The sequence below is a fragment of the Panulirus ornatus genome, chromosome 48 (assembly GCF_036320965.1).
Source record: "Panulirus ornatus isolate Po-2019 chromosome 48, ASM3632096v1, whole genome shotgun sequence".
Classification (NCBI taxonomy): domain Eukaryota; kingdom Metazoa; phylum Arthropoda; class Malacostraca; order Decapoda; family Palinuridae; genus Panulirus; species Panulirus ornatus.
The window spans coordinates 20,175,457-20,203,057 of NC_092271.1; the positions used below are offsets into that span (position 1 = coordinate 20,175,457).

At 39.7% G+C, this 27,601-nt stretch overlaps 1 protein-coding gene and 1 long non-coding RNA gene across 7 annotated transcripts in view; one reads left to right on the forward strand and one right to left on the reverse strand.

Moving 5' to 3' along the window:
- Nucleotides 1-339: 339 nt before the first annotated feature.
- LOC139763808 (uncharacterized) lies at nucleotides 340-22,148 on the forward strand. The gene is made up of 4 exons (XR_011716266.1): nucleotides 340-476; nucleotides 1,230-1,466; nucleotides 20,200-20,373; nucleotides 20,558-22,148. It is a non-coding gene; the product is annotated as an uncharacterized lncRNA (long non-coding RNA).
- LOC139763807 (ADP-ribosylation factor 6) overlaps nucleotides 21,007-27,601 on the reverse strand; it is a 125,327-nt gene continuing 118,732 nt past the window's right edge. For all 6 annotated transcript variants that reach the window (XM_071690075.1, XM_071690078.1, XM_071690077.1 and 3 more), the window contains one exon: nucleotides 21,007-26,921. In XM_071690075.1, coding sequence (XP_071546176.1) covers nucleotides 26,779-26,921 — 143 coding nt within the window. In that variant the 3' untranslated portion in view covers nucleotides 21,007-26,778. The remainder of the gene's footprint in view (nucleotides 26,922-27,601) is intronic.

Consider the following 27,601-nt stretch of genomic DNA (forward strand, 5'->3'; position numbering starts at 1 on the left):
TTCTGTAGCACTTATAAAAATTACTGTGGCATATCTTTTCACGTGGAAGACTCATTAGTATCTTTTTGAACTGAATGAAAATGCACTGATAGGTAAGCCGCTGCCAAGTCAACTGTATTATCATCAGCCATTATATTTTACGACTGCCATTCTCTTTCTCCTGCGGGAATCTATGAAACACATCTTCTGGGTATTTCTTTTCTTTGCCTTTATATACAACACACGTTTAACCCGTCATTTTGATTATTTTTTTTTATGTTGAACCTCTCGCCTCCCAGACGACGAACGCCGCCGGTGCTGCCGTCTAGCGGCCGTCTAAAACAATACGAGTGTTTTGGTTAGGAACCTCACACTCCGAGACGCCCGCTTTCTCATCTTGCTTATTAGTGTCTTTGATGGTGTCTCCTGGATGAAATTAATGTCAACATCGATACTTAATATGATTATGGACAGGGTAGTGATGAAATTTATCACAGGTAAATACATTGGTCCGAGAGTGAAGCGTTGGGCGGTGGCATGGGAGGCAAATCAGTGGCTGTTCGCAGATAATGTGGCTCTAGTGACGGAATCTTGAGAGAAACTGTCCAAGACGGCGAGAGTGTGTTTGAAAGGATGAAATTTTTTGAGTAATTGAACAAAAGTGATAAAGTGTACCAAGAGGATGAAACAGGATAGTTTGCATGTAAGTTTGATTGGGAAGGACTTGGCGAAAGTGCAGTGCTTTGAATATCACAGTGGACGTGGCCTTGGGTGGAACCATGGAGGATGAAGCGAGTTATGGTGTGGAAAAGGCAGTTAAGGTTCAGAGTGTACCTCTAACAAACCATTTTTTCCCGTCTCTTAAACATGGGAGGTTTCTTAAGCCCTTTCAGATGTTTCTGTCCTTACAGACATAGGCATACAGAATAAATTGGGCTTATATTCATGGAGGGGGGTTAGTACTTTACTGCTATCAGAGGTAACAAAAGACTTCATACGTTAATTCAAGAAGCTGTATTATAGTAAAGAATATTTGAGAGATGGGCCTGCATATAGTACATACATCTTTTCTATACATTGCATGTTGATGAAATGACCATAATTTTTCGTTTATCCCTTTATGCACAAAATGATTTATAATATATCAGTAACTTTGTCAGAAATATCTGCAAAGAATGTGTTCAGATTGGCAAGTATGACAGACATCGAAACAAACTGACCGTACATTTCCCTCTATGTTGTATTTACAGGCACCAGGCAGCGTAACTGAAAGTGATAGTCCTCTGGAAGCACCCAGCACCCATAACTGCTCTCCTTCCTACCCATACCCAGAATGTAGCCTTGAAATTCTGGCAGGAATTCTCAAAGTGAAGATATACATCTGTAGTTATGTTGCTGGACCCACAAAGATATGCCTGTGGAGTAAGGAAGGAGCATGTGGAAGGAACATTCAGTGTCTGTCAGGGTAAAGACAGATAGTTCTGAAGGTATGGTAGTTTTGACAGTGATTTATCAAGTTATCAATGAAAGTATCCTAAATTTTTCATTGTTAGATCTCTTAAGTTGGCAATGAAATTATTGTATAGAGTTAACCCCAAGCCTCTCCTTGATACCAAGAATTGTTCAGTTCTCCCTTTTTGTGATTATTTTATGTTACTCCCCAGGTTGCTTAAATCCTATGAATTATATGGCTCCTTCAGCAGTAACAGTGATATAGAAAATGTAATCAAAAACCTGCCAGAAAATTGTGTGAGCAATTTTACAGAATACCTTGTAAAAGCTGTTATATATTTTATATTGGGTAGACTGATAAGGGTCTCTCTGCTAAAGTTAAGCACCATAATTGGACTAAGAGGGTTTCCCATGGCAAGACCAAATTTCTGTCTGTGCCTTGGGAAACCCTCTGTGTCTGATTCTTAACTTATTTGTGGAATATTTTGGGGCTGAAATTCTAACTTCAATTAGTAATCATCCGAAAGTCTGGTTTAGATACGCGGATGATACGTGGTCCATGGCCATCCTCCTAAGATTGTGATGCCTTCTTTAATGAATTTAATGACATCCACCCCACCATCAAATTCAAGATTGAATGCGAAAAGAAGGCAAACTGCCCTTTCTTGATGTGCTGATAAAAAGAGAATCTAATCATTTGTCCTTTAAAATCTACAGGAAGCCTACCAACTGTGAGAGCTAAGTTCATTATTTCTCAGAACATAATTCTTCCATAAAAATGTTTGTAGTTATGTGTTTTTTTAAGAGCATTACGGATATGTGACCCCCATAGGCCTCGTAGATGAACGTAGTCTTATAAAACGTATCTTTAGGCAGTTACATTATCCCAATTGGTTTGTGAACAAAACTTACTGGAAAGCTAGGAAGACATTTTATGTTTTTTGTAACAAAAATGTGACAAATAAGTCTAAATGTTTAGTATTGTCCTATTCTCCCAACATAGCTAATCTAATGAAAGAGTAAGGGAGATATGTGGAAATAAAAAGTGTGGTTGAGAGAGCAGAAGAGAGTGTGTTTGGACAAATGGAGAGAATAAGTGAGAAAAAACTGACAAAGAGAATATGTGTGTCAGAAGTGGAGGGAACAAGGAGAAGCGGGATACCCAATTGGAGGTGGAAGGATGGATTGGAAAAGATTTTGGGGGATTTGGGCCTGAACGTAAGGAGAGTGAGAGGCGTGCAAGGAATAGAGAGAATTGGAACAATGTGGTATACCATGGTCAGTTTGCTGTCAATGGACTAAACTAGGGCATGTGAAGTGTCTGGGGTAAACCATGGAAAGGTGTGTGGGACCTGGATGTGGATAGGGAGCTATGGTTTCAGTGCATTACACATGACAACTAGAGACAGTGTGAACAAATGTGGCCCTTTTTAATCCATATTCCTGGCAGTACCTCACTGGAGCAGGAGTTATTGATGCTGTTTCCTGTGGGATGGGGTAGTGCCAGGAATGGATGAAGGCAAGCAAGTATGAATGTGTGCATGTGTTTATATATGTAATTGTGTATATATATGCATTTGTGTATGTACATATATGTATGTATATGTTGATATGTATATATATGTATATGTGCATGTATGGGCATTTATGTATATATATGTATGTATATGAGTGGATGGTTCATTCTTTCTTTTTTTGTTTCCTGGCACTTCTTTGCTGACATGGGAAACGGTGATCAATAGTAATAATAAAAAGAGTGTGGTTGAGAGAGCAGAAGAGGGTATTTTGAAATGGTTTGGTCACATGGAGAGAATGAGTGAGGAAAGATTGACAAAGAGGATACATGTGTCAGAGATGGAGGGAATGAGGAGAAGTGGGAGGCCAAATTGGAGGTGGAAAGATGGAGTGAGAAAGATTTTGAGTGATCGGGGCCTGAACATGCAGGAGGGTGAAAGGCGTGCAAGGAATAGAGTGAATTGGAACAATGTGGTATACCGGGGTCGACGTGCTGTCAATGGATTGAACCAGGGCATGTGAAGCGTCTGGGGTAAACCATGGAAAGTTCTGTGGGGACTGGATGTGGAAAGGGAGCTGTGGTTTCAGTGCATTATTACATGACAGCTAGAGACTGAGTGTGAACGAATGGGGCCTTTGTTGTCCTTTCCTAGTGCTACCTCGCACACATGAGGGGGGAAGGGGTTGTTATTTCATGTGTAGCGAGGTGGCGATGGGAATGAATAAAGGCAGACAGTATGAATTATGTACATGTGTATGTATGTATAGGTCTGTGTGTGTATGTATATATGTATACGTTGAGATGTATAGGTATGTATATTTGCGTGTGTGGATGTGTATGTTTATACATGTGTATGTGGGTGGGTTGGGCCAATTCTTTCGTCTGTTTCCTTGCGCTACCTCGCTAACAAGGGAGACAGCGACAAAGCAAAATAAATAAATGAATAATAAATGAAATTATATATACATATACCTCGCTGAAGCAGGTGTAGTGAAGCTATTTCCTGTGTGATGGGATAGCGACAGGAATGGATGAAGGCAAGCAAGTATGAATATGTGTATGTATGTATATGTTGATATGTATGTGCATGTATAGGCGCTTATGTATATATATATATATATATATATATTTTTTTTTTTTTTTTTTTTTTTTTTTTTTTTTATACTTTGTCGCTGTCTCCCGCGTTTGCGAGGTAGCGCAAGGAAACAGACGAAAGAAATGGCCCAACCCCCCCATACACATGTATATACATACGTCCACACACGCAAATATACATACCTACACAGCTTTCCATGGTTTACCCCAGACGCTTCACATGCCTTGATTCAATCCACTGACAGCACGTCAACCCCGGTATACCACATCGCTCCAATTCACTCTATTCCTTGCCCTCCTTTCACCCTCCTGCATGTTCAGGCCCCGATCACACAAAATCTTTTTCACTCCATCTTTCCACCTCCAATTTGGTCTCCCTCTTCTCCTCGTTCCCTCCACCTCCGACACATATATCCTCTTGGTCAATCTTTCCTCACTCATTCTCTCCATGTGCCCAAACCACTTCAAAACACCCTCTTCTGCTCTCTCAACCACGCTCTTTTTATTTCCACACATCTCTCTTACCCTTACGTTACTCACTCGATCAAACCACCTCACACCACACATTGTCCTCAAACATCTCATTTCCAGCACATCCATCCTCCTGCGCACAACTCTATCCATAGCCCACGCCTCGCAACCATACAACATTGTTGGAACCACTATTCCTTCAAACATACCCATTTTTGCTTTCCGAGATAATGTTCTCGACTTCCACACATTCTTCAAGGCCCCCAGAATTTTCGCCCCCTCCCCCACCCTATGATCCACTTCCGCTTCCATGGTTCCATCCGCTGCCAGATCCACTCCCAGATATCTAAAACACTTCACTTCCTCCAGTTTTTCTCCATTCAAACTCACCTCCCAATTGACTTGACCCTCAACCCTACTGTACCTAATAACCTTGCTCTTATTCACATTTACTCTTAACTTTCTTCTTCCACACACTTTACCAAACTCAGTCACCAGCTTCTGCAGTTTCTCACATGAATCAGCCACCAGCGCTGTATCATCAGCGAACAACAACTGACTCACTTCCCAAGCTCTCTCATCCCCAACAGACTTCATACTTGCCCCTCTTTCCAAAACTCTTGCATTTACCTCCCTAACAACCCCATCCATAAACAAATTAAACAACCATGGAGACATCACACACCCCTGCCGCAAAGCTACATTCACTGAGAACCAATCACTTTCCTCTCTTCCTACACGTACACATGCCTTACATCCTCGATAAAAACTTTTCACTGCTTCTAACAACTTTCCTCCCACACCATATATTCTTAATACCTTCCACAGAGCATCTCTATCAACTCTATCATATGCCTTCTCCAGATCCATAAATGCTACATACAAATCCATTTGCTTTTCTAAGTATTTCTCACATACATTCTTCAAAGCAAACACCTGATCCACACATCCTCTACCACTTCTGAAACCACACTGCTCTTCCCCAATCTGATGCTCTGTACATGCCTTCACCCTCTCAATCAATACCCTCCCATATAATTTACCAGGAATACTCAACAAACTTATACCTCTGTAATTTGAGCACTCAATCTTATCCCCTTTGCCTTTGTACAATGGCACTATGCACGCATTCCGCCAATCCTCAGGCACCTCACCATGAGTCATACATACATTAAATAACCTTACCAACCAGTCAACAATACAATATATATATATATATATGTATATACGAGGGGATGGGCCATTTTTCATATGTTTCCTGGCTGTACCTCACTGACGCAGGAAACAGCGATTAAGTATATTGATATATTGATAATAATGATAGTTATTATTTTTTTTTTTTTTTTTTTTTTTTTTTTTTTTTTTGTCGCTGTCTCCCGCGTTTGCGAGGTAGCGCAAGGAAACAGACGAAAGAAATGGCCCAACCCACCCCCATACACATGTATATACATACGTCCACACACGCAAATATACATACCTACACAGCTTTCCATGGTTTACCCCAGACGCTTCACATGCCCTGATTCAATCCACTGACAGCACATCAACCCCGGTATACCACATCGCTCCAATTCACTCTATTCCTTGCCCTCCTTTCACCCTCCTGCATGTTCAGGCCCCGATCACACAAAATCTTTTTCACTCCATCTTTCCACCTCCAATTTGGTCTCCCTCTTCTCCTCGTTCCCTCCACCTCCGACACATATATCCTCTTGGTCAATCTTTCCTCACTCATTCTCTCCATGTGCCCAAACCATTTCAAAACACCCTCTTCTGCTCTCTCAACCACACTCTTTTTATTTCCACACATCTCTCTTACCCTTACGTTACTTACTCGATCAAACCACCTCACACCACACATTGTCCTCAAACATCTCATTTCCAGCACATCCATCCTCCTGCGCACAACTCTATCCATAGCCCACGCCTCGCAGCCATACAACATTGTTAGAACCACTATTCCTTCAAACATACCCATTTTTGCTTTCCGAGATAATGTTCTCGACTTCCAAACATTCTTCAAGGCTCCCAGAATTTTCGCCCCCTCCCCCACCCTATGATCCACTTCCGCTTCCATGGTTCCATCCGCTGCCAGATCCACTCCCAGATATCTAAAACACTTCACTTCCTCCAGTTTTTCTCCATTCAAGCTCACCTCCCAATTGACTTGACCCTCAACCCTACTGTACCTAATAACCTTGCTCTTATTCACATTTACTCTTAACTTTCTTCTTCCACACACTTTACCAAACTCAGTCACCAGCTTCTGCAGTTTCTCACATGAATCAGCCACCAGCGCTGTATCATCAGCGAACAACAACTGACTCACTTCCCAAGCTCTCTCATCCCCAACAGACCTCATACTTGCCCCTCTTTCCAAAACTCTTGCATTCACCTCCCTAACAAACCCATCCATAAACAAATTAAACAACCATGGAGACATCACACACCCCTGCCGCAAACCTACATTCACTGAGAACCAATCACTTTCCTCTCTTCCTACACGTACACATTATTATTATTATTATTATTATTATTATTATTATTATTATTATTATTACTATTATTATTATTATGATAGAGTTGATAGAGATGCTCTGTGGAAGGTATTAAGAATATATGGTGTGGGAGGCAAGTTGTTAGAAGCAGTGAAAAGTTTTTATCGAGGATGTAAGGCATGTGTACGTGTAGGAAGAGAGGAAAGTGATTGGTTCTCAGTGAATGTAGGTTTGCGGCAGGGGTATGTGATGTCTCCATGGTTGTTTAATTTGTTTATGGATGGGGTTGTTAGGGAGATGAATGCAAGAGTTTTGGAAAGAGGGGCAAGTATGAAGTCTGTTGTGGATGAGAGAGCTTGGGAAGTGAGTCAGTTGTTGTTCGCTGATGATACAGCGCTGGTGGCTGATTCATGTGAGAAACTGCAAAAGCTGGTGACTGAGTTTGGTAAAGTGTGTGAAAGAAGAAAGTTAAGAGTAAATGTGAATAAGAGCAAGGTTATTAGGTACAGTAGGGTTGAGGGTCAAGTCAATTGGGAGGTGAGTTTGAATGGAGAAAAACTGGAGGAAGTAAAGTGTTTTAGATATCTGGGAGTGGATCTGGCAGCGGATGGAACCATGGAAGCGGTAGTGAATCATAGGGTGGGGGAGGGGGCGAAAGTCCTGGGAGCGTTGAAGAATGTGTGGAAGTTGAGAACATTATCTCGGAAAGCAAAAATGGGTATGTTTGAAGGAATAGTGGTTCCAACAATGTTGTATGGTTACGAGGCGTGGGCTATGGATAGAGTTGTGCGGAGGAGGGTGGATGTGCTGGAAATGAGATGTTTGAGGACAATGTGTGGTGTGAGGTGGTTTGATCGAGTAAGTAATGTAAGGGTAAGAGAGATGTGTGGAAATAAAAAGAGCGTGGTTGAGAGAGCAGAAGAGGGTGTTTTGAAATGGTTTGGGCACATGGAGAGAATGAGTGAGGAAAGATTGACCAAGAGGATATATGTGTCGGAGGTGGAGGGAACGAGAAGTGGGAGACCAAATTGGAGGTGGAAAGATGGAGTGAAAAAGATTTTGAGTGATCGGGGCCTGAACATGCAGGAGGGTGTAAGGCGGGCAAGGAATAGAGTGAATTGGATCAATGTAGTATACCGGGGTTGACGTGCTGTCAGTGGATTGAATCAAGACGTGTGGTAATAAAAAGAGTGTGGTTGAGAGTAGAAAAGGGTGTATTGAAATGGTTTGGTCACATGGAAATAAAGAGTGAGGAAAGATTGATAAAGAGGATATATGTGTCAGAGATGGAGGGAACAAGGAGAAGTGGGAAACCAAATTGGAGATGGAATGATGGAGTGAAAAAGATTTTGAGCGATCCAGGCCTGAACATACAGGAGGGTGAAAGGAGTGCAAGGAATAGAGTGAATTGGAATGATGTGGTATACTGGAGTTGAAATGCTGTTAATGGATTGAACCAGGGCATGTGAAGTGGCTGGGGTCAACCATGGAAAGTTTTGTGGTGCCTGGATGTGGAAAAGGAGCCGTGATTTCAGTGCATTACACATGACAGCTAGAGACTGAATGTGAACAAATGTGGCCTTTGTTGGCTTTTCCTAGCGCTACCTTGCGCGCGCACAGGGGGAGGGGGGTGCTGTTTCATGTGTGGTGGGATGGAAACAGGAATGGATGAAGACATCAAGTATGAATATGTACATGTGAATACATGTATATGCCTGTGTATGTATATGTATGTATACATTGAAATGTATAGGTATGTATGTGCATGTGTGGACGTCTATGTATATGCATGTCTATGTGGGTGGGTTGGGCCATTCTTTTGTCCGTTTCCTTGTGCTACCTTGCTAAAGCGGGAGACAGTGACTAGGTATAATAATGATGATAATAATAATAATAATTATTTTATTTATTTTGCTTTGTCGCTGTCTCCCACGTTTGCGAGGTAGCGCAAGGAAACAGACGAAAGAAATGGCCCAACCCACCCCCATACACATGTATATACATACACGTCCACACATGCAAATATACATACCTATACATCTCAATGTACACATATATATACACACACAGACACATACACATATACCCATGCACACAATTCACACTGTCTGCCTTTATTCATTCCCATTGCCACCTCGCCACACATGGAATACCATCCCCCTCCCCCCTCATGTGTGCGAGGTAGCGCTAGGAAAAGACAACAAAGGCCCCATTCGTTCACACTCAGTCTCTAGCTGTCATGCAATAATGCCCGAAACCACAGCTCCCTCTCCACATCCAGGCCCCACAGAACTTTCCATGGTTTACCCCAGACGCTTCACATGCCCTGATTCTCTCTTACCCTTTCATTACTAACTTGATCAAACCACCTCACACCACATATTGTCCTCACACAGTCATTTCCAACACATCCACCTTCTTCTGCACAGCCTTGTCTATAGCCCATGCCTCGTACCCATATAACATTGTTGGAATCACTATTCCTTCAGACATACCCATTTTTGCTTTCCGAGATAACGTTCTCACCTTCCACACATTCTCCAATGCTCCCAGAACCTTCCCCCCCTCCCCTATCCTGTGACTCACTTCTGCTTCCATGGTTCCATCTGTTGCCAAATCCATTTCCACATATCTAAAACACTTCGCTTCCTTCAGTTTTTCTCCATTCAAACTTATCTCCCAGTTGACCTGTCCCTCAACCCTACTGAACCTAATAACTTTGCTCTTATTTACATTTACTCTCAGCTTTCTTCTTTCACATACTTTACCAAACTTAGTCACCAACTTGTGTAGTTATTCAACTGAATCAGCCACCAGTGCTGTATCATCACCAATGACAACTGACCACTTCCGAAGCCCTCTCATCCACAACAGACTGCATACTTGCCCCTTTCTTCAGAACTCTTGCATTCACATCCCTAACTACCCCATCCATAAACAAATTTAACAACCATGGAGACATATCCGCCTTTTCCTGTGTTAGCAAGGTAGCATTGAGAACAGAGGACTGACCCTTACAGGAAATATTCTCATTTGGCCCACCCCCTTCTCAGTTCCTTCTTTTGGAAAATTAGAAATCACCGTTTCCCACGTCAGTAAGGTAGCACCAGGAAACAGATGAAGAATAGCCCATCCACTCATATACACACAGGTGCATATGCACCTGGGCATGAGAAGAAAAATCATGAGAGGCAAGTGTTTTGGGACCAGCTGAATGAGTGTGTTAATGGTTTTGATGCACACATATATCCTCTTGGTCAATCTTTCCTCGCTCATTCTCTCCATGTGCCCAAACCATTTCAAAACACCCTCTTCTGCTCTCTCAACCACGCTCTTTTTATTTCCACACATCTCTCTTACCCTTACGTTACTTACTCGATCAAACCACCTCACACCACACATTGTCCTCAAACATCTCATTTCCAGCACATCCACCCTCCTGCGCACAACTCTATCCATAGCCCACGCCTCGCAACCATACAAAATTGTGGGAACCACTATTCCTTCAAACATACCCATTTTTGCTTTCCGAGATAATGTTCTCGACTTCCACACATTTCTCAAGGCTCCCAGGATTTTCGCCCCCTCCCCTACCCTATGATCCACTTCCGCTTCCATGGTTCCATCCACTGCCAGATCCACTCCCAGATATCTAAAACACTTCTTCCTCCAGTTTTTCTCCATTCAAACTTATCTCCCAATTGACTTGTCCCTCAACCCTACTGTACCTAACAACCTTGCTCTTATTCACATTTACTCTAAGCTTTCTTCTTTCACACACTTTAACCAAACTCAGTCACCAGCTTCTGCGAACAACAACTGACTCACTTCCCAAGCTCTCTCATCCACAATACACTGCATACTTGCCCCTCTTTCCAAAACTCTTGCATTTACCTCCCTAACTACCCCATCCATAAACAAATTAAACAACCATGGAGACATCACACACCTCTGCCAATAAACCTCCATTCACTGAGAACCAATCACTTTCCTCTCTTCCCACATGTACTCATGCCTTACATCCTCGAGAAAAACTTTTCACTGCCTCTAACAACTTGCCTCACACACCATATATTCTCAATACCTTCCACAAAGCATCTCTATCAACTCTATCATATGCCTTTTCCAGATACATAAATGCTACATACAAATCCATTTGCTTTTCTAAGTATTTCTCACATACATTCTTCAAAGCAAACACCTGATCCACACATCCTCTACCACTTCTGAAACCACACTGCTCTTCCCCAATCTGATGCTCTGTACGTGCCTTCACCCTCTCAATCAATACCTTCCCATATAATTTCCCAGGAGTACTCAACAATCTTATACCTCTGTAATTTAAGCACTCACTTTTATCCCCTTTGCCTTTGTACAATGGCACTATGCAAGCATTCCGCCAATCCTCAGGCACCTCACCATGAGTCATACATACAGTAAATAACCTTACCAATATATATATATATATATATATATATATATATATATATATATATATATATATATATATATATTATCCCTGGGGATAGGGGATTAAGAATACTTCCCACGTATTCCCTGCGTGTCGTAGAAGGCGACTAAAAGGGGAGGGAGCGGGGGGCTGGAAATCCTCCCCTCTCGTTTTTTTTTAATTTTCCAAAAGAAGGAACAGAGGGGGCCAGGTGAGGATATTCCAAAAAAGGCCCAGACCTCTGTTCTTAACGCTACCTCGCTAACGCGGGAAATAGCGAATAGTTTAAAAGAAAAAAAAGAAAAGATATATATATATATATATATATATGTATAAAAGAAAGAGACAGGAGGTCAAGAGAAAGGTGCAAGAGGTGAAAAAAAGGGCAAATGAGAGTTGGGGTGAGAGAGTATCATTAAATTTTAGGGAGAATAAAAAGATGTTCTGGAAGGAGGTAAATAAAGTGCGTAAGACAAGGGAGCAAATGGGAACTTCAGTGAAGGGCGCAAATGGGGAGGTGATAACAAATAGTGGTGATGTGAGAAGGAGATGGAGTGAGTATTTTGAAGGTTTGTTGAATGTGTTTGATGATAGAGTGGCAGATATAGGGTGTTTTGGTCGAGGTGGTGTGCAAAGTGAGAGGGTTAGGGAAAATGATTTGGTAAACAGAGAAGAGGTAGTGAAAGCTTTGCGGAAGATGAAAGCCAGCAAGGCAGCAGGTTTGGATGGTATTGCAGTGGAATTTATTAAAAAAGGGGGTGACTGTATTGTTGACTGGTTGGTAAGGTTATTTAATGTATGTATGACTCATGGTGAGGTGCCTGAGGATTGGCGGAATGCGTGCATAGTGCCATTGTACAAAGGCAAAGGGGATAAGAGTGAGTGCTCAAATTACAGAGGTATAAGTTTGTTGAGTATTCCTGGTAAATTATATGGAAGGGTATTGATTGAGAGGGTGAAGGCATGTACAGAGCATCAGATTGGGGAAGAGCAGTGTGGTTTCAGAAGTGGTAGAGGATGTGTGGATCAGGTGTTTGCTTTGAAGAATGTATGTGAGAAATACTTAGAAAAGCAAATGGATTTGTATGTAGCATTTATGGATCTGGAGAAGGCATATGATAGAGTTGATAGAGATGCTCTGTGGAAGGTATTAAGAATATATGGTGTGGGAGGAAAGTTGTTAGAAGCAGTGAAAAGTTTTTATCGAGGATGTAAGGCATGTGTACGTGTAGGAAGAGAGGAAAGTGATTGGTTCTCAGTGAATGTAGGTTTGCGGCAGGGGTGTGTGATGTCTCCATGGTTGTTTAATTTGTTTATGGATGGGGTTGTTAGGGAGGTAAATGTAAGAGTTTTGGAAAGAGGGGCAAGTATGAAGTCTGTTGGGGATGAGAGAGCTTGGGAAGTGAGTCAGTTGTTGTTCGCTGATGATACAGCGCTGGTGGCTGATTCATGTGAGAAACTGCAGAAGCTGGTGACTGAGTTTGGTAAAGTGTGTGGAAGAAGAAAGTTAAGAGTAAATGTGAATAAGAGCAAGGTTATTAGGTACAGTAGGGTTGAGGGTCAAGTCAATTGGGAGGTGAGTTTGAATGGAGAAAAACTGGAGGAAGTGAAGTGTTTTAGATATCTGGGAGTGGATCTGGCAGCGGATGGAACCATGGAAGCGGAAGTGGATCATAGGGTGGGGGAGGGGGCGAAAATTCTGGAGGCCTTGAAGAATGTGTGGAAGTCGAGAACATTATCTCGGAAAGCAAAAATGGGTATGTTTGAAGGAATAGTGGTTCCAACTATGTTGTATGGTTGCGAGGCGTGGGCTATGGATAGAGTTGTGCGCAGGAGGATGGATGTGCTGGAAATGAGATGTTTGAGGACAATGTGTGGTGTGAGGTGGTTTGATCGAGTGAGTAACGTAAGGGTAAGAGAGATGTGTGGAAATAAAAAGAGCGTGGTTGAGAGAGCAGAAGAGGGTGTTTTGAAGTGGTTTGGGCACATGGAGAGGATGAGTGAGGAAAGATTGACCAAGAGGATATATGTGTCGCAGGTGGAGGGAGCAAGGAGAAGAGGGAGACCAAATTGGAGGTGGAAAGATGGAGTGAAAAAGATTTTGTGTGATCGGGGCCTGAACATGCAGGAGGGTGAAAGGAGGGCAAGGAATAGAGTGAATTGGAGCGATGTGGTATACCGGGGTTGACGTGCTGTCAGTGGATTGAATCAAGGCATGTGAAGCGTCTGGGGTAAACCATGGAAAGCTGTGTAGGTATGTATATTGTGCGTGTGTGGACGTATGTATATACATGTGTATGGGGGGGGGGGTTGGGCCATTTCTTTCGTCTGTTTCCTTGCGCTACCTCGCAAACGCAGGAGACAGCGACAAAGTATAGAAAAAAAAAAAAAAATATATATATATATATATATATATATATATATATATATATATATATATATATATGTATATATATATATATATATTATTTATTTGGTAAACAGAGAAGAGGTAGTAAAAGCTTTGCGGAAGATGAAAGCCGGCAAGGCAGCAGGTTTGGATGGTATTGCAGTGGAATTTATTAAAAAAGGGGGTGACTGTATTATTAACTGGTTGGTAAGGTTATTTAATGTATGTATGACTCATGGTGAGGTGCCTGAGGATTGGCGGAATGCATGCATAGTGCCATTGTACAAAGGCAAAGGGGATAAGAGTGAGTGCTCAAATTACAGAGGTATAAGTTTGTTGAGTATTCCTGGTAAATTATATGGGAGGGTATTGATTGAGAGGGTGAAGGCATGTACAGAGCATCAGATTGGGGAAGAGCAGTGTGGTTTCAGAAGTGGTAGAGGATGTGTGGATCAGGTGTTTGCTTTGAAGAATGTATGTGAGAAATACTTAGAAAAGCAAATGGATTTGTATGTAGCATTTATGGATCTGGAGAAGGCATATGATAGAGTTGATAGAGATGCTCTGTGGAAGGTATTAAGAATCTATGGTGTGGGAGGCAAGTTGTTAGAAGCAGTGAAAAGTTTTTATCGAGGATGTAAGGCATGTGTACGTGTAGGAAGAGAGGAAAGTGATTGGTTCTCAGTGAATGTAGGTTTGCGGCAGGGGTGTGTGATGTCTCCATGGTTGTTTAATTTGTTTATGGATGGGGTTGTTAGGGAGGTAAATGCAAGAGTTTTGGAAAGAGGGGCAAGTATGAAGTCTGTTGGGGATGAGAGAGCTTGGGAAGTGAGTCAGTTGTTGTTCGCTGATGATACAACGCTGGTAGCTGATTCATGTGAGAAACTGCAGAAGCTGGTGACTGAGTTTGGTAAAGTGTGTGAAAGAAGAAAGTTGAGTAAATGTGAATAAGAGCAAGGTTATTAGGTACAGTAGGGTTGAGGGTCAAGTCAATTGGGAGGTAAGTTTGAATGGAGAAAAACTGGAGGAAGTAAAGTGTTTTAGATATCTGGGAGTGGATCTGGCAGCGGATGGAACCATGGAAGCGGAAGTGGATCATAGGGTGGGGGAGGGGGTGCAAATCCTGGGAGCCTTGAAGAATGTGTGGAAGTCGAGAACATTATCTCGGAAAGCAAAAATGGGTATGTTTGAAGGAATAGTGGTTCCAACAATGTTGTATGGTTGCGAGGTGTGGGCTATGGATAGAGTTGTGCGCAGGAGGATGGATGTGCTGGAAATGAGATGTTTGAGGACAATGTGTGGTGTGAGGTGGTTTGATCGAGTAAGTAACGTAAGGGTAAGAGAGATGTGTGGAAATAAATTTTTTTTCACAAATGGTTCTTTAGGTTGAATATTGTAAAAAGGCTTTCAAGCAAAATTACAAGCTGGAGCAAGGAAACATTTGGGATACTGTAATTTATAACTAATGTCATAGATTTTGCAGAGTTAATCATCAATGAATTCTGGACTGCATTTGTGAAATCCCTTAGGAACATTGATGAAAACACAGAACATTTCACTTTATTGTGATGAGTAAAGCAGTAGTTAATATGTGAACAGAAATTTTTGGGTTTATGATATATGCTAAATTTTTGGCTATTTTCATCCATATGAATATTACAGTCTGTCTGTTTCAGTTTTGAGAGTGAACTTAATTGAGTCTTCCAGACAAGTCAAATGACACACAACGTCAATACTAATAAGCTTAATGTGTCATTATTCACCATAGTCTTTGTTGATGATTTATTGGAATTTTTGGCAGAAGAGCTCGACAGACATACTTTACATTATTTTTGCATACAAGTACCATTTTAGAGTTAATTAAAGTATGTGTTGAAGTTTATAAGGTTCAGTTCAATGATAATTCTTTATGCAGCATCATATTATGAGTATAGGGAGTCCTCTCTCGGCCCTCTTCAAGTAATTTATATGTGGAATATTTTTAAAGCAAGGTACTTTATTTTATTTTATTTATTTATTTTTTTTTTTCTTATACTTTGTCGCTGTCTCCCGCGTTTGCGAGGTAGCGCAAGGAAACAGACGAAAGAAATGGCCCAACCCCCCCCCCATACACATGTATATACATACGTCCACACACGCAAATATACATACCTACACAGCTTTCCATGGTTTACCCCAGACGCTTCACATGCCTAGATTCAATCCACTGACAGCACGTCAGCCCCGGTATACCACACCGCTCCAATTCACTCTGTTCCTTGCCCTCCTTTCACCCTCCTGCATGTTCAGGCCCCGATCACACAAAATCTTTTTCACTCCATCTTTCCACCTCCAATTTGGTCTCCCTCTTCTCCTTGTTCCCTCCACCTCCGACACATATATCCTCTTGGTCAATCTTTCCTCACTCATTCTCTCCATGTGCCCAAACCACTTCAAAACACCCTCTTCTGCTCTCTCAACCACGCTCTTTTTATTTCCACACATCTCTCTTACCCTTACGTTACTCACTCGATCAAACCACCTCACACCACACATTGTCCTCAAACATCTCATTTCCAGCACATCCATCCTCCTGCGCACAACTCTATCCATAGCCCACGCCTCGCAACCATACAACATTGTTGGAACCACTATTCCTTCAAACATACCCATTTTTGCTTTCTGAGATAATGTTCTCGACTTCCACACATTCTTCAAGGCCCCCAGAATTTTCGCCCCCTCCCCCACCCTATGATCCACTTCCGCTTCCATGGTTCCATCCGCTGCCAGATCCACTCCCAGATATCTAAAACACTTCACTTCCTCCAGTTTTTCTCCATTCAAACTCACCTCCCAATTGACTTGACCCTCAACCCTACTGTACCTAATAACCTTGCTCTTATTCACATTTACTCTTAACTTTCTTCTTCCACACACTTTACCAAACTCAGTCACCAGCTTCTGCAGTTTCACACATGAATCAGCCACCAGCGCTGTGTCGTCAGCGAACAACAACTGACTCACTTCCCAAGCTCTCTCATCCCCAACAGACTTCATACTTGCCCCTCTTTCCAAAACTCTTGCATTTACCTCCCTAACAACCCCATCCATAAACAAATTAAACAACCATGGAGACATCACACACCCCTGCCGCAAACCTACATTCTTACCATATAATATCAAATGGGACAGTTATGTTGGTGATATTCTTTGTTTAAGGCCTATTGATAAAGACAAAAATTTGTCATAATTTTTGATTGTTTGGTAGACTTGATAGAGTTCACTCTTGAAGCTGAGACTGACAATACATTAGCATTCTGAGACTGTAATATTCATAGCGATGAAATAAACCAAAATTTAGCATGTATCATAAACCCAAAAATGTCTTTTCATATAACTACTACTCTGCTCATCACAATAAAATGAAAGATTCTGTTTTCATCTATGTTCCTTAGAGCATTTAGCATATATAGTCCAGAATTGATTGATAATGAACTGCAATATCTATGACATTGAATATAAATTACAGTATCCCAAACATTTTCTTGAGTCTTTTTACAATATTCAATCTTAAGGACCGTTTGTGAAAAAAATTGTTAGAACAGTATTACCCAAATGTGAGAACTTGCTTAATGTTCCTGTTTTGTTTAATTCTTGAAATATTTATTTAGTCTTCCGTAGTGACAATATGGTTTGGGGAAACTTTTCCCAGAAATTCTGTTACTTCTCAGAAGGGTTGTGTCTTCAATATCCCCTGTAAAAAATGTTATCAGTTTTACATTGGTGAAATTGTTAAGATTCTTAATATCAGGATGAAACAACATAAAAATAGTAATAGGCATGGTCAAGAATCCAGTGTACTATTTGTCCACCTCAAAGACTTTAGTCATCAAACTGACTGGAGCAGTTTTAAGGTTATCACATACATTGACTCAATAATGAATAGAAATACTGTTGAATCGTCTCTTTATTAAACATGGTAGAGATATTAATATGAATCAAAATGTTGGTTTATTTAATTAATAACTTACAAGTGAAAAATTTCAAATATTTCCCAGAGTATAAGTTAACCTGAGTTTGTAACTTGAGAGAAGTGAGGTTGTCGAGGGTGGCATGTACCCTAATCGCTTCACCTGTTTCTGATTTCATTTGCTTGTTCTGTCCAGTGGCAGCTGGTATATTATATCCTGGCTCTCTTTATCTGTATCGATTCCTGAGAATGTAATTACACAGAAGGGCTTGACACTTCATATCTTGTTTTCTTGTGGTTTTACCTGCATATGTATATGCAACAATCACCAGTGGAAAGAGTAGAAATGGTGAGTACCTTCATTTATTACATTCTCAGACAGAGTGGGGGAGATACAAGTACAGGTATTGAGGTCCTTAAAAGCACAGAGGTAACAATGAGGCGGGTCATCATAATCCCCGTAGAGTGCATGTGGGCACTAATTATATGACCTGACATCTGACCTTTCTCTCTTTATATTGTGTGTGGACAGGGTTATTCTGGTGGATTTCTTCTTAATAGTAAACCCCCTCTCAACTTAAATATCCACAAGATAGCATCTGTGCTCATTTGCTGCAGGCACTCCCCATTTACCAACTATTATACCAATTCCATCACATTCCACTTTTGCATTCATATCACCCAATATGACCACTTTTATCTCATTCTCAAAAATCATACAGTCTTCATATTCACAGGCATGTACACACATACCCATGCATATTCCACAATCCCAGTCTTTCCTTTCTTCCATACTATTAATGATCCATTCCTTCCATGCTCTGTAATGCCCTCCCATACTCTTGGAGACATCAGAATTGCAAGTCCTTCTTTTCCTGTTCCCCAACAATTTTCACTCATTCCTGTCCATCCCACACTCCCTTCCATGTCTTCCCCTAATTTGCATTCATCATTTCCATTTTCACTCCACACACCCTGCTCAATCCCTACATCCACACTACAACTCTTAATTAAATCTCTACACACTCTCTCTCTTTTTATGATCCCCTGTCATCCCATTGACATTCAGCACCATCACCCTCTGTATGTTTGTAAACAGAAGGCCAATAGTCCATGTGCGGGTTAGGCAGAAAGAAAAGGCAGTTACCTGAGTCAGAGGAGTGCAGCTTGACAACCACTGAAATACTGGCTCACTTCGCAGCCATCACCAACCCTTCCAATACCCAGGCGGATAGTGCAGGTAATATACCTCCCTGGTCATTGGCTGCCTACCAGCTACTATCCATAAAGACATTTGGCTTCAACTGGTCATGTTTATTCTTCAACATTTGTAGTGTGCGGGTATTCCAGCATCATTCATATTTAAGCCAACTGTGTAAAGCACTTGATGGTAAGGCAAGTATATTACAAAGAAATTTGTAGGCTTTACGATGTATAATATGTGGCCAGAGCAAAATTTTCATCTTTGTGGTCATAACATCATCCCCTCATACTGTACTCTGTTTATTAGGGTCTGTCGTTAAAAATCGACTACTGAAATCCGGTCTGGGAATAGAATGGACGAAGGATGCAGAAACCACATAATTGATGATGTCTGATATTTTTAAAACAAAAATGTTTGAATATGAAAATTATGAAGAAAGTATACTATGAAAAAGAAAATACTTTGCCATTGGAATGTTTTCGGATCTGCTGCTTCTAGCTCCAGGGCCTCATACGGATTGTAGGTATCGGCTGTCACATGACATCAGCCGATAATTTTCCCCGTAAGTTAACAACTGTTTTGCTTACCCTTTGCTTCATAGCAATGGCTTTGCTTTCACAAATAAATGTTTAACATTTACAAACATATACACTCTTTATTTATGAAGAATGATAATGAAAAACAACTGAATTTTGCGTGTACAAGTGATGTATTTTGCGATCCTATCCCCATACCGGATACACTATTTTTCACAAGCATAATTAGAATGATTTTCGTGTAATTTCTTCATATGTTCTCAAGTTAGAGATTACGAGTTTGGCTTGTGAGGATTAACACCTTCCCTAATTCCCCCAGTAAATTATAACTATTAATATTAAGTCGAGACAGTTTCATGAACAGTGGTTTCATGCACCATGGCCCCATATAGAGTGTAGAGCAAACATGGAGTAAACGATATTGGTTGTAAATTTTTAAGGGCAGGACCAATGAACAGAGTATAGTTTTAGAAAACTCATTCTCATAAAAAAAACTCGAAGACCTTATGGTCAAGGTACAGAGACATTATGAGGCTTTCGTAGGTGGTGCACAACTTGGATGACTTAATGTCCAACTGCTTCTATAGTCTCCATACTTTTGTGCTCTTACCTCAGTATCTTTGTTGAAAAGTGACATCTTCTTTTCTGTTGTTTCTGCAGAAAAAAATTGGGACAGTCGTCTCAGGAAAGATGTCGCCTGGAGTTCCTGTGGGAGAGCTGTTGTCTGTTCGATTGTGATATTAACATCCTGGACAAGGTCTTTTATGACGAAAAGACCCTCTGCACAGATGGTCCCATGTCTACACGATATGTTTGGTTAAGTATCAATAACAGGTAATATCTTGCCATTCATTTATAATTTTATGTGTGCGTTTGTTTCATTCACCTTGACAACTGTTTGTAATAGGGTTAGTGCACAAATATACTCTGCATTACTGATATATTCACCATAATGTGGATAATTGACATTTGCTACTGAATAAAGGCCTGCCTTAATTTTTCCCATTCTATCTTTCAGGATAACAGCCCTATCCATATGTCGCGTCGTGCAGTTCGTGAGTGGTTGGGCATCCCTCCATTGCACTTCTCCCACATCCCTGGGTCTCAAACTGATAAAACATATTTGGTCAGCTATGATCAGATACATGCCTTCATCAGGACCTCAACTGACAACAATGTCCTTACTGCCTTGGAAGGAGAGTGGCTGTGAGGTCAACTGGACATCTGAGCTTGTGACATCAATGCCATGCATTGATGTCACAAGCTCATAGAGGCGGGTGGTTCTTACAAGCCCTGACATAATAAGATACCCATATTTGTTTTACTTCCTGAATAATAGTTTTCTTATAGAAACAGTACGTGATATATCGCACACATGGGATCCAATATCGGACGGTTATCAATTATATCTCTTGCACTGCATGCAAGAGATATAAATGTGCCAAAGTTGGGTTACAAAAAACAAAATTTCACCATAAAATTTAATTCATATATCCATTAGTGACACTGGAAAATGTACCAGGATGGTCCTCACTGCAGTCACTTGCTGATAAAAGCCATAATTCTTTTCAAACCATTTGATAAATACAGTTTCAGCAATCAAAATTAACCTCATGCATCCTTAAATTTGTGATATACATTCCAATCAAATTAACATCACTCAAGTACACAACCAAAGCATTCACACAAACATGTGTATACAAATCATTTGGTACATAGGGGAACTTCAATAATTGTAAAGAAACAATGAAATCCAGTTCTGTTTTCCATTCTTTTAATTATAATCATCTTTATATAAAATGATACTATTTACGATGCCTATCAAAATTCAATACAATATCACAACATTAAATAACAGGAGCATGGTAGTCAAATTAAATACACTGCTACTTAATAAGCATATTCTATGAAAATGTCTTTATTGGCAAGTCTCACTGCTAACCTATTTCACCAATTAATAATTATATAAAATATCAGAGCCAAACGAAAACCATAATCATATTTTCACATGATTAACAGGTTGACATTAACTTAAGGAAAAATTATTTGAATGACTTACATACTATCATGGCAAAGACATTATGCAGCAAATTGGTGGCTAAAGCTCTTACTGAAGCAGTGTCTCTAAGCTTCCTGATATGGATGCAGCAGATGGGCTATGTCATACCCTCAGCTGCTTTCATTTACTAGGATACCAACCAGCACAACCATGTCACTTACCCAGTCACTATGATTACAAATATAACCCAATCAATCATCCTGTTACTAATATAACAAGCACAACCTCTGCCCTATCACTCAGCTGTTCATACTCGAGATCATTCAGCAAGCACACCCCTCCACCAATTCAGTCTGTCACAGTGATAATACATACAACCTCATCACTCACTCACTATGATACCAACAAGCACAACCATCCACTACTAAATCAGGCATTGAAAGACCAAGAATAGCCCTCAACTTGGTGTCACTATAATAACGAACACAACCTTCCATCCACATACCTGCACCCTTATTAACTTACCAACAAGCACAATCGCCCACTTACAAAGTCGCTGTAATACTAACAAACATACTAACCATTAACATACACACACATAACCCTTCATTTGTTCCATCAATTACCAAGACTAACAACCAAAATCCACACACATACACAAACATGCATCACCAAGGTAAGAAACACAAAAGAAATAGGGGATTCTTGAACTCAACTGATACCTCTTGCAATACATGACCATCCTATAAAAAAAATTACATCTGGTATTCATATTTACAAAATGAAATGGAAACATACAACTGTTATTTACACAAACAACAAAAAAGTTATTACAGCAAAGTTACTACATCAAAAAGTTTACCAAAACTATGGACATGTTGAATCCTGGAAAAAAATAAAATCGAATCTGAGGACTGACGAGGACAATGAGGACAAGTCTCTCAATATACTATGTTTTGAGATAAACTCCCATTGAATAAATCAAGAGAAACCCTTCTCGTCCCGAATTTAGACTTTCATGTTCACTGATCTCGTCAGAAATGTATCTTTAACTCTACCAAGAGATATATTTTGGGCAATATCCACAACAAAGTCTTCATGTAGTAAACAAAATATACATCATATGTACTCAAAACCAAAATAATTTGACAAAATTTTGTGATTGTTTTCTCCACGATGTGTGTATATATATAAAGTAAATATATATATAAGACGGCATTCTGTGAAGTGGACTTTACATCTGAACGTATAAGAAAAAGAATGATCTTCAGCATGCTACTGTGCACAAGTTAACCAGTATATGGCATAAATTGCCACTTTCCAACAAACTGTCACTTAAGGAACAAGCTAAAACCTTTCATCTATTACATATATTGAATATCATCAGCATTGACAAAACCTGTTTAACAATACGGGAAGTTATCACTTATATTTCGGGAAACACTCTGACATCCGTGTTGAGTTGCGCTGTAAAATAATTTCCTAGTTCACACACATTCAAGATGACAGTTCTTCTCCATTTACTAAATCTGCAACCAAGCAATAATGGATTTATTAATTATTGAATAGAAAAATAGATAACTCAAATATGCACAAAAGCACAAGTAAAGTTAGTTTCTGCTGGCCTTTTCTTTATGCAATTTCCACCAAGTGCACCTTCCTTAAAAAGAAAAAACTACCCAATTCAATAAGTGATGATAAGAGAGACCAGCTTTATGTGTCCTACATCTAAAAATCCTGTCATCTACACCCAGCACTGAGGATATCCCTCAAGCCCCTTGAGTTGTGAACTCAATGTACAAAAACACGAGCATACGCACAAACATACTGGCAAGTCCTTACACTAAAGTCTGTGTCCCAAATTGTAATTCTAATTATGTGCAAGAGCATCAAAATCTTAATGCCAAAATATTGTTAATCCGAGTTTTCATAGATATAAATCAAGCAACAAAGCTGATAAGTCATTAAAATTGAATTAAGATGTTTATGATCAAGTCAAAAGGGTTCCTGGAAAATGAGGATTTTCATTATCTCCATCACTTTCTTCAGTTTAAAATCAGCAAATGAAAGGCAAGACATCACCATTCTTGTCATGTAACTTGTAGGAAGTGAGGAAAATACAAAGATCCATTTCTTCCATGAAATAATATTCAAAGTATGAGTAATTATGAAACCTCAATTTAATCACGATTCAGGACTTTCTACCTTGCATACTTATCATGATTACATATGCATGAGCTACCATGATAAAGACTGCAGTATTAGGGGACAACATGAAAATATATCCTTACCAAAATTGTGCTTTAAGTGACATGCATCAAGTTTATGGAAATGATAACTGTCCCATCTGTCTGACATAATTTTCCAATAAAAGAAATCAAAAAAGTTATTTGAAAAAATAGATTCACTGAAAAGTTGCCAAGTCCAAAGAAGATTCTTATGCATGATTAACAAAACATCAGTTATGTGAGCTATCATAAGTGGCTGCCCTCAGAAGGGGGCAAGTAGGCTCATTTGGAAAATGCAATATGAACTCAACAGTAACATCCAAAAACAAAAAAAAATTATTAAGATGACTTATTAAGCATGTTGAAACTTAAAACTGTTTATGAGTATCACTCTGCAACAATCTTTCTAAGTTTTTAACTGATTTCAGTATATTTACATTTATCTTATTGTCACAATTTCAAATATTTTCGTCAATGGAAAGATTATTATGAGCTGATTTCTTTAACCTTGGGAATTAAGCCCTAAATGTAATGAATTCTATAAACTTCATGAGCTAGATATATTATTTATACTAAAACCAAATTGCTTTAAACTGATATCTCGTCAATGTATGACTTGACCTAACGACATTAGCTACTGATATTTACGTAAGATATCTGATGGTATAAACTACGTTTACATGGTGAATTGAAGTTCTAATTACAAAAACACCATTGTTCCGAAGAAAACAGTTGTCGCTGAAGTGCTCCTGGTTGTTGAGATGGGGTGTGAGCTCATTCCAATTAACTGCACCTTAACGTTGTCATGACCCTCCTGGCTCAGCCACGCACCTGTCTTGCATACAAGGTTAACAATTTGTTGTTAGACTTGCATGTTTCATATTTTCTTGACAAACATGATTACGGTGCGGACGGACCTCCTAAGATCTGATAATGGATAGTTGAGAGATACAAAAGGGAATCCCTATGTGTCTACCTGTTATGCAAGTAACAGAATGTTCTTAAAGGAAAATGTGGGAGATGGAAAGTGGATCCCTTTGTCTACCCAGTTAAGCAGTTAAAGCATGATCTTAAAGGAAAATGAGTCGGATCATTGGCAGTGCTGTAAAATTTTGGGATGACTCAATGTGATTCTTTGTGTCTGCTCAGCTATGCAGATGATGCTAACTTGATTCCTAAGGGAAAGCTGAAGGGACTGTGTCAATGCTGTGAACTTACTGGCTGAGGGGGTGAAAAATATACATATATATATAATACAGAAAGAAAGACACAGAGAGTAAAACTTTGTACTCACTGAACATTGGACAAGACCTATTCATATTTTCAAGTTAGGCAAATACTGTTAAATCACATAACAAAACAGTAACTGAATGGAAGATATAGTACAAAATTAATGACACTTCCTCACTTTGTTGTACATTGTGACCTCTTATCATATGCAAATTTCAAACTTCCTTTTGTATCATTTTACAGCCAAAACACATCAAATGCCGGACTGTGTGCTGCCTCCCCATCTTACCTGATGGTACACTATGAAAATCTGTCAATTTCTTGCATTAAAATCTGCTTTTAGAATTGGAGCAATCTAAGATCATGAAGTCGTGGTTCACTGGTAGGAGACATAATTCCACTATCACTAAAGCCTATCAACAACATAATCACATAACTGAAATGTTATAACAAAATTACATAAAAAAAAAGAAGCCAAATGATATAATGAAAAATCCAAAAATTTCAATAGCAACTGCAAGCCTACGTTTACACATAAGCATCTCATGCATCACCTACTTGCATATAATTATATACATAACCACTTGTATCAACAAGCTACATTCAAATGTAAAAAAAATGAACTATCCCCTCACACTTATATTCGCATCTTGACACACATTAAATATGTATGAACCCATACACTGTGAAAATGATTGAACCCTGACAGTGGGTCCAACATGGACCCATGGCTCTAAACTTGGAAAAAAATCTTTCAGTATAATATCTTGAGCGGCTCTCCTTTTGTGTATGGAGAGCACCACAGATCCTATATACAGTAAAATTAACAGTGCAGTGCTCGAGCTGTGTCTTTGTGCCCAGGAAGAATGAGTGAAAAAATAGCCAAAAATGATATCTAAGCAGGTCTAAGGAGGCAATGGTGACAACTACAACATCAAGATTAGTGGATGCACCATTGTAACTAGCATGCCTCAATACCTTTATTATACAGGAAAAATCTTACCACAATCTTAAAGATCCTAGATACTAGAATCTTTTATACTTCTTTTGTGTTTACTATATACACAAAGAATAAGTAGACCATTCAGTAAGTATTCATACCATCTCATACCTTGAATACTAAGATTCTGGGTGATACATTCCTGCATAATTAAAAAAGCTTTGGTGCAATGCTTAATCACTTCACTTTAAACCTTTAATCTTAAAGATGTTTACTCCATAAATGTGTACCAAGAATTTGCTACATGAAAAAATAAAAAATACATAGAATCTTCCTACTTACTGTGGGCTATGAGAGATCATCTAACTGTCTGGCAGTCTTCTGGTGACAAATCAATACTCAAATAAACAGATAAAAAATATACCTTGACTTCCTATGTATTCTGTAGATTACACGATAAATTCTTAATTCACACTTGGCAGCCGGAGATGACACCCAGCAAGGTTTCTAACGCTAAATCTGCATAATCAACACAACAGTTTCCTATGCACAGCTTGTTCATGGTCCTAAGCACACAAGTTCTGACATCTTATATGTTAAGGCTCCTTGCAAAAAATTTTCAAGGTTTAGGTCATGCTATGTGTCAAGTCCTGCACATGGTCACTTGCACCAGTTCTGTGGGCCTTAAATACCAGTATCCAGAGTGTGGCTGATACACACTTCAACTGAAAATCCAACAATAATGTCAACTTATTCCATCTATCATCTGTCACAGGCCAGGGCGCCATCTCTGTCTGCTGAGCCAACTATGGAAGCTAAGAGCTGGAAGCCCCGCCCGATCATCATGACTTGTGGTTGCTGGTTAGCCACGTCAAACCTTCATAAAGTCCATCACCAGTTGTTGCACAGCATGGCTGGACATACCAGTTACGGTCACGAATTCTTGTTAATCCTAATTTCTCTTGAATTTCATGAGGCTTCATTGCTGAAATTTGCAAAAAAAATTCAACATTATAACATTTCTGATCATAATTTTCTACACAAGGCAACCAAGTATAATAAATAAATGAATAATATATACATATATATATATATATATATATATATATATATATATATATATATATATATATACCTTTCTTTTTCTTTCATACTATTCGTCATTTCCCGCGTTAGCAAGGCAGCGTTAAGAGCAGAGGACTGGGCCTTTGAGGGAATATCCTCACCTGGCCCCCTTCTCTGTTCCTTCCTTTGGAAAATTAAAAAAAAACAAGAGAGGAAGATTTCCATTCCCCCGCTCCCCCTTTTAGTCACCTTCTACGACACACAGGGAATACGTGGGAAGTATTCTTTCTCCACTATCCCCAGGGATATATGATTTATGGGTATCAATAACTCCCTTTTCTTGGCTATTCCTTCAACCAGTCCAACTACAGTTACGAGATTCTGTCCTCAAATGGGTAAATCATGAGCAAAAAGTCTCCTTCGGCAAGATTACATCATAGTCAATGGACAAAAGGAACTTGTTGAGAACCTACATGCTCTAGAGGTATCCATCATTTTCCTGTTTCTGCAAGAAAAGCATTCTCAAAGCTGCTGTAGCTCCATAAAGGAGGTCTTGGGAGTGTATACTGTAATAACCATTTCCAACACATACACCCTATT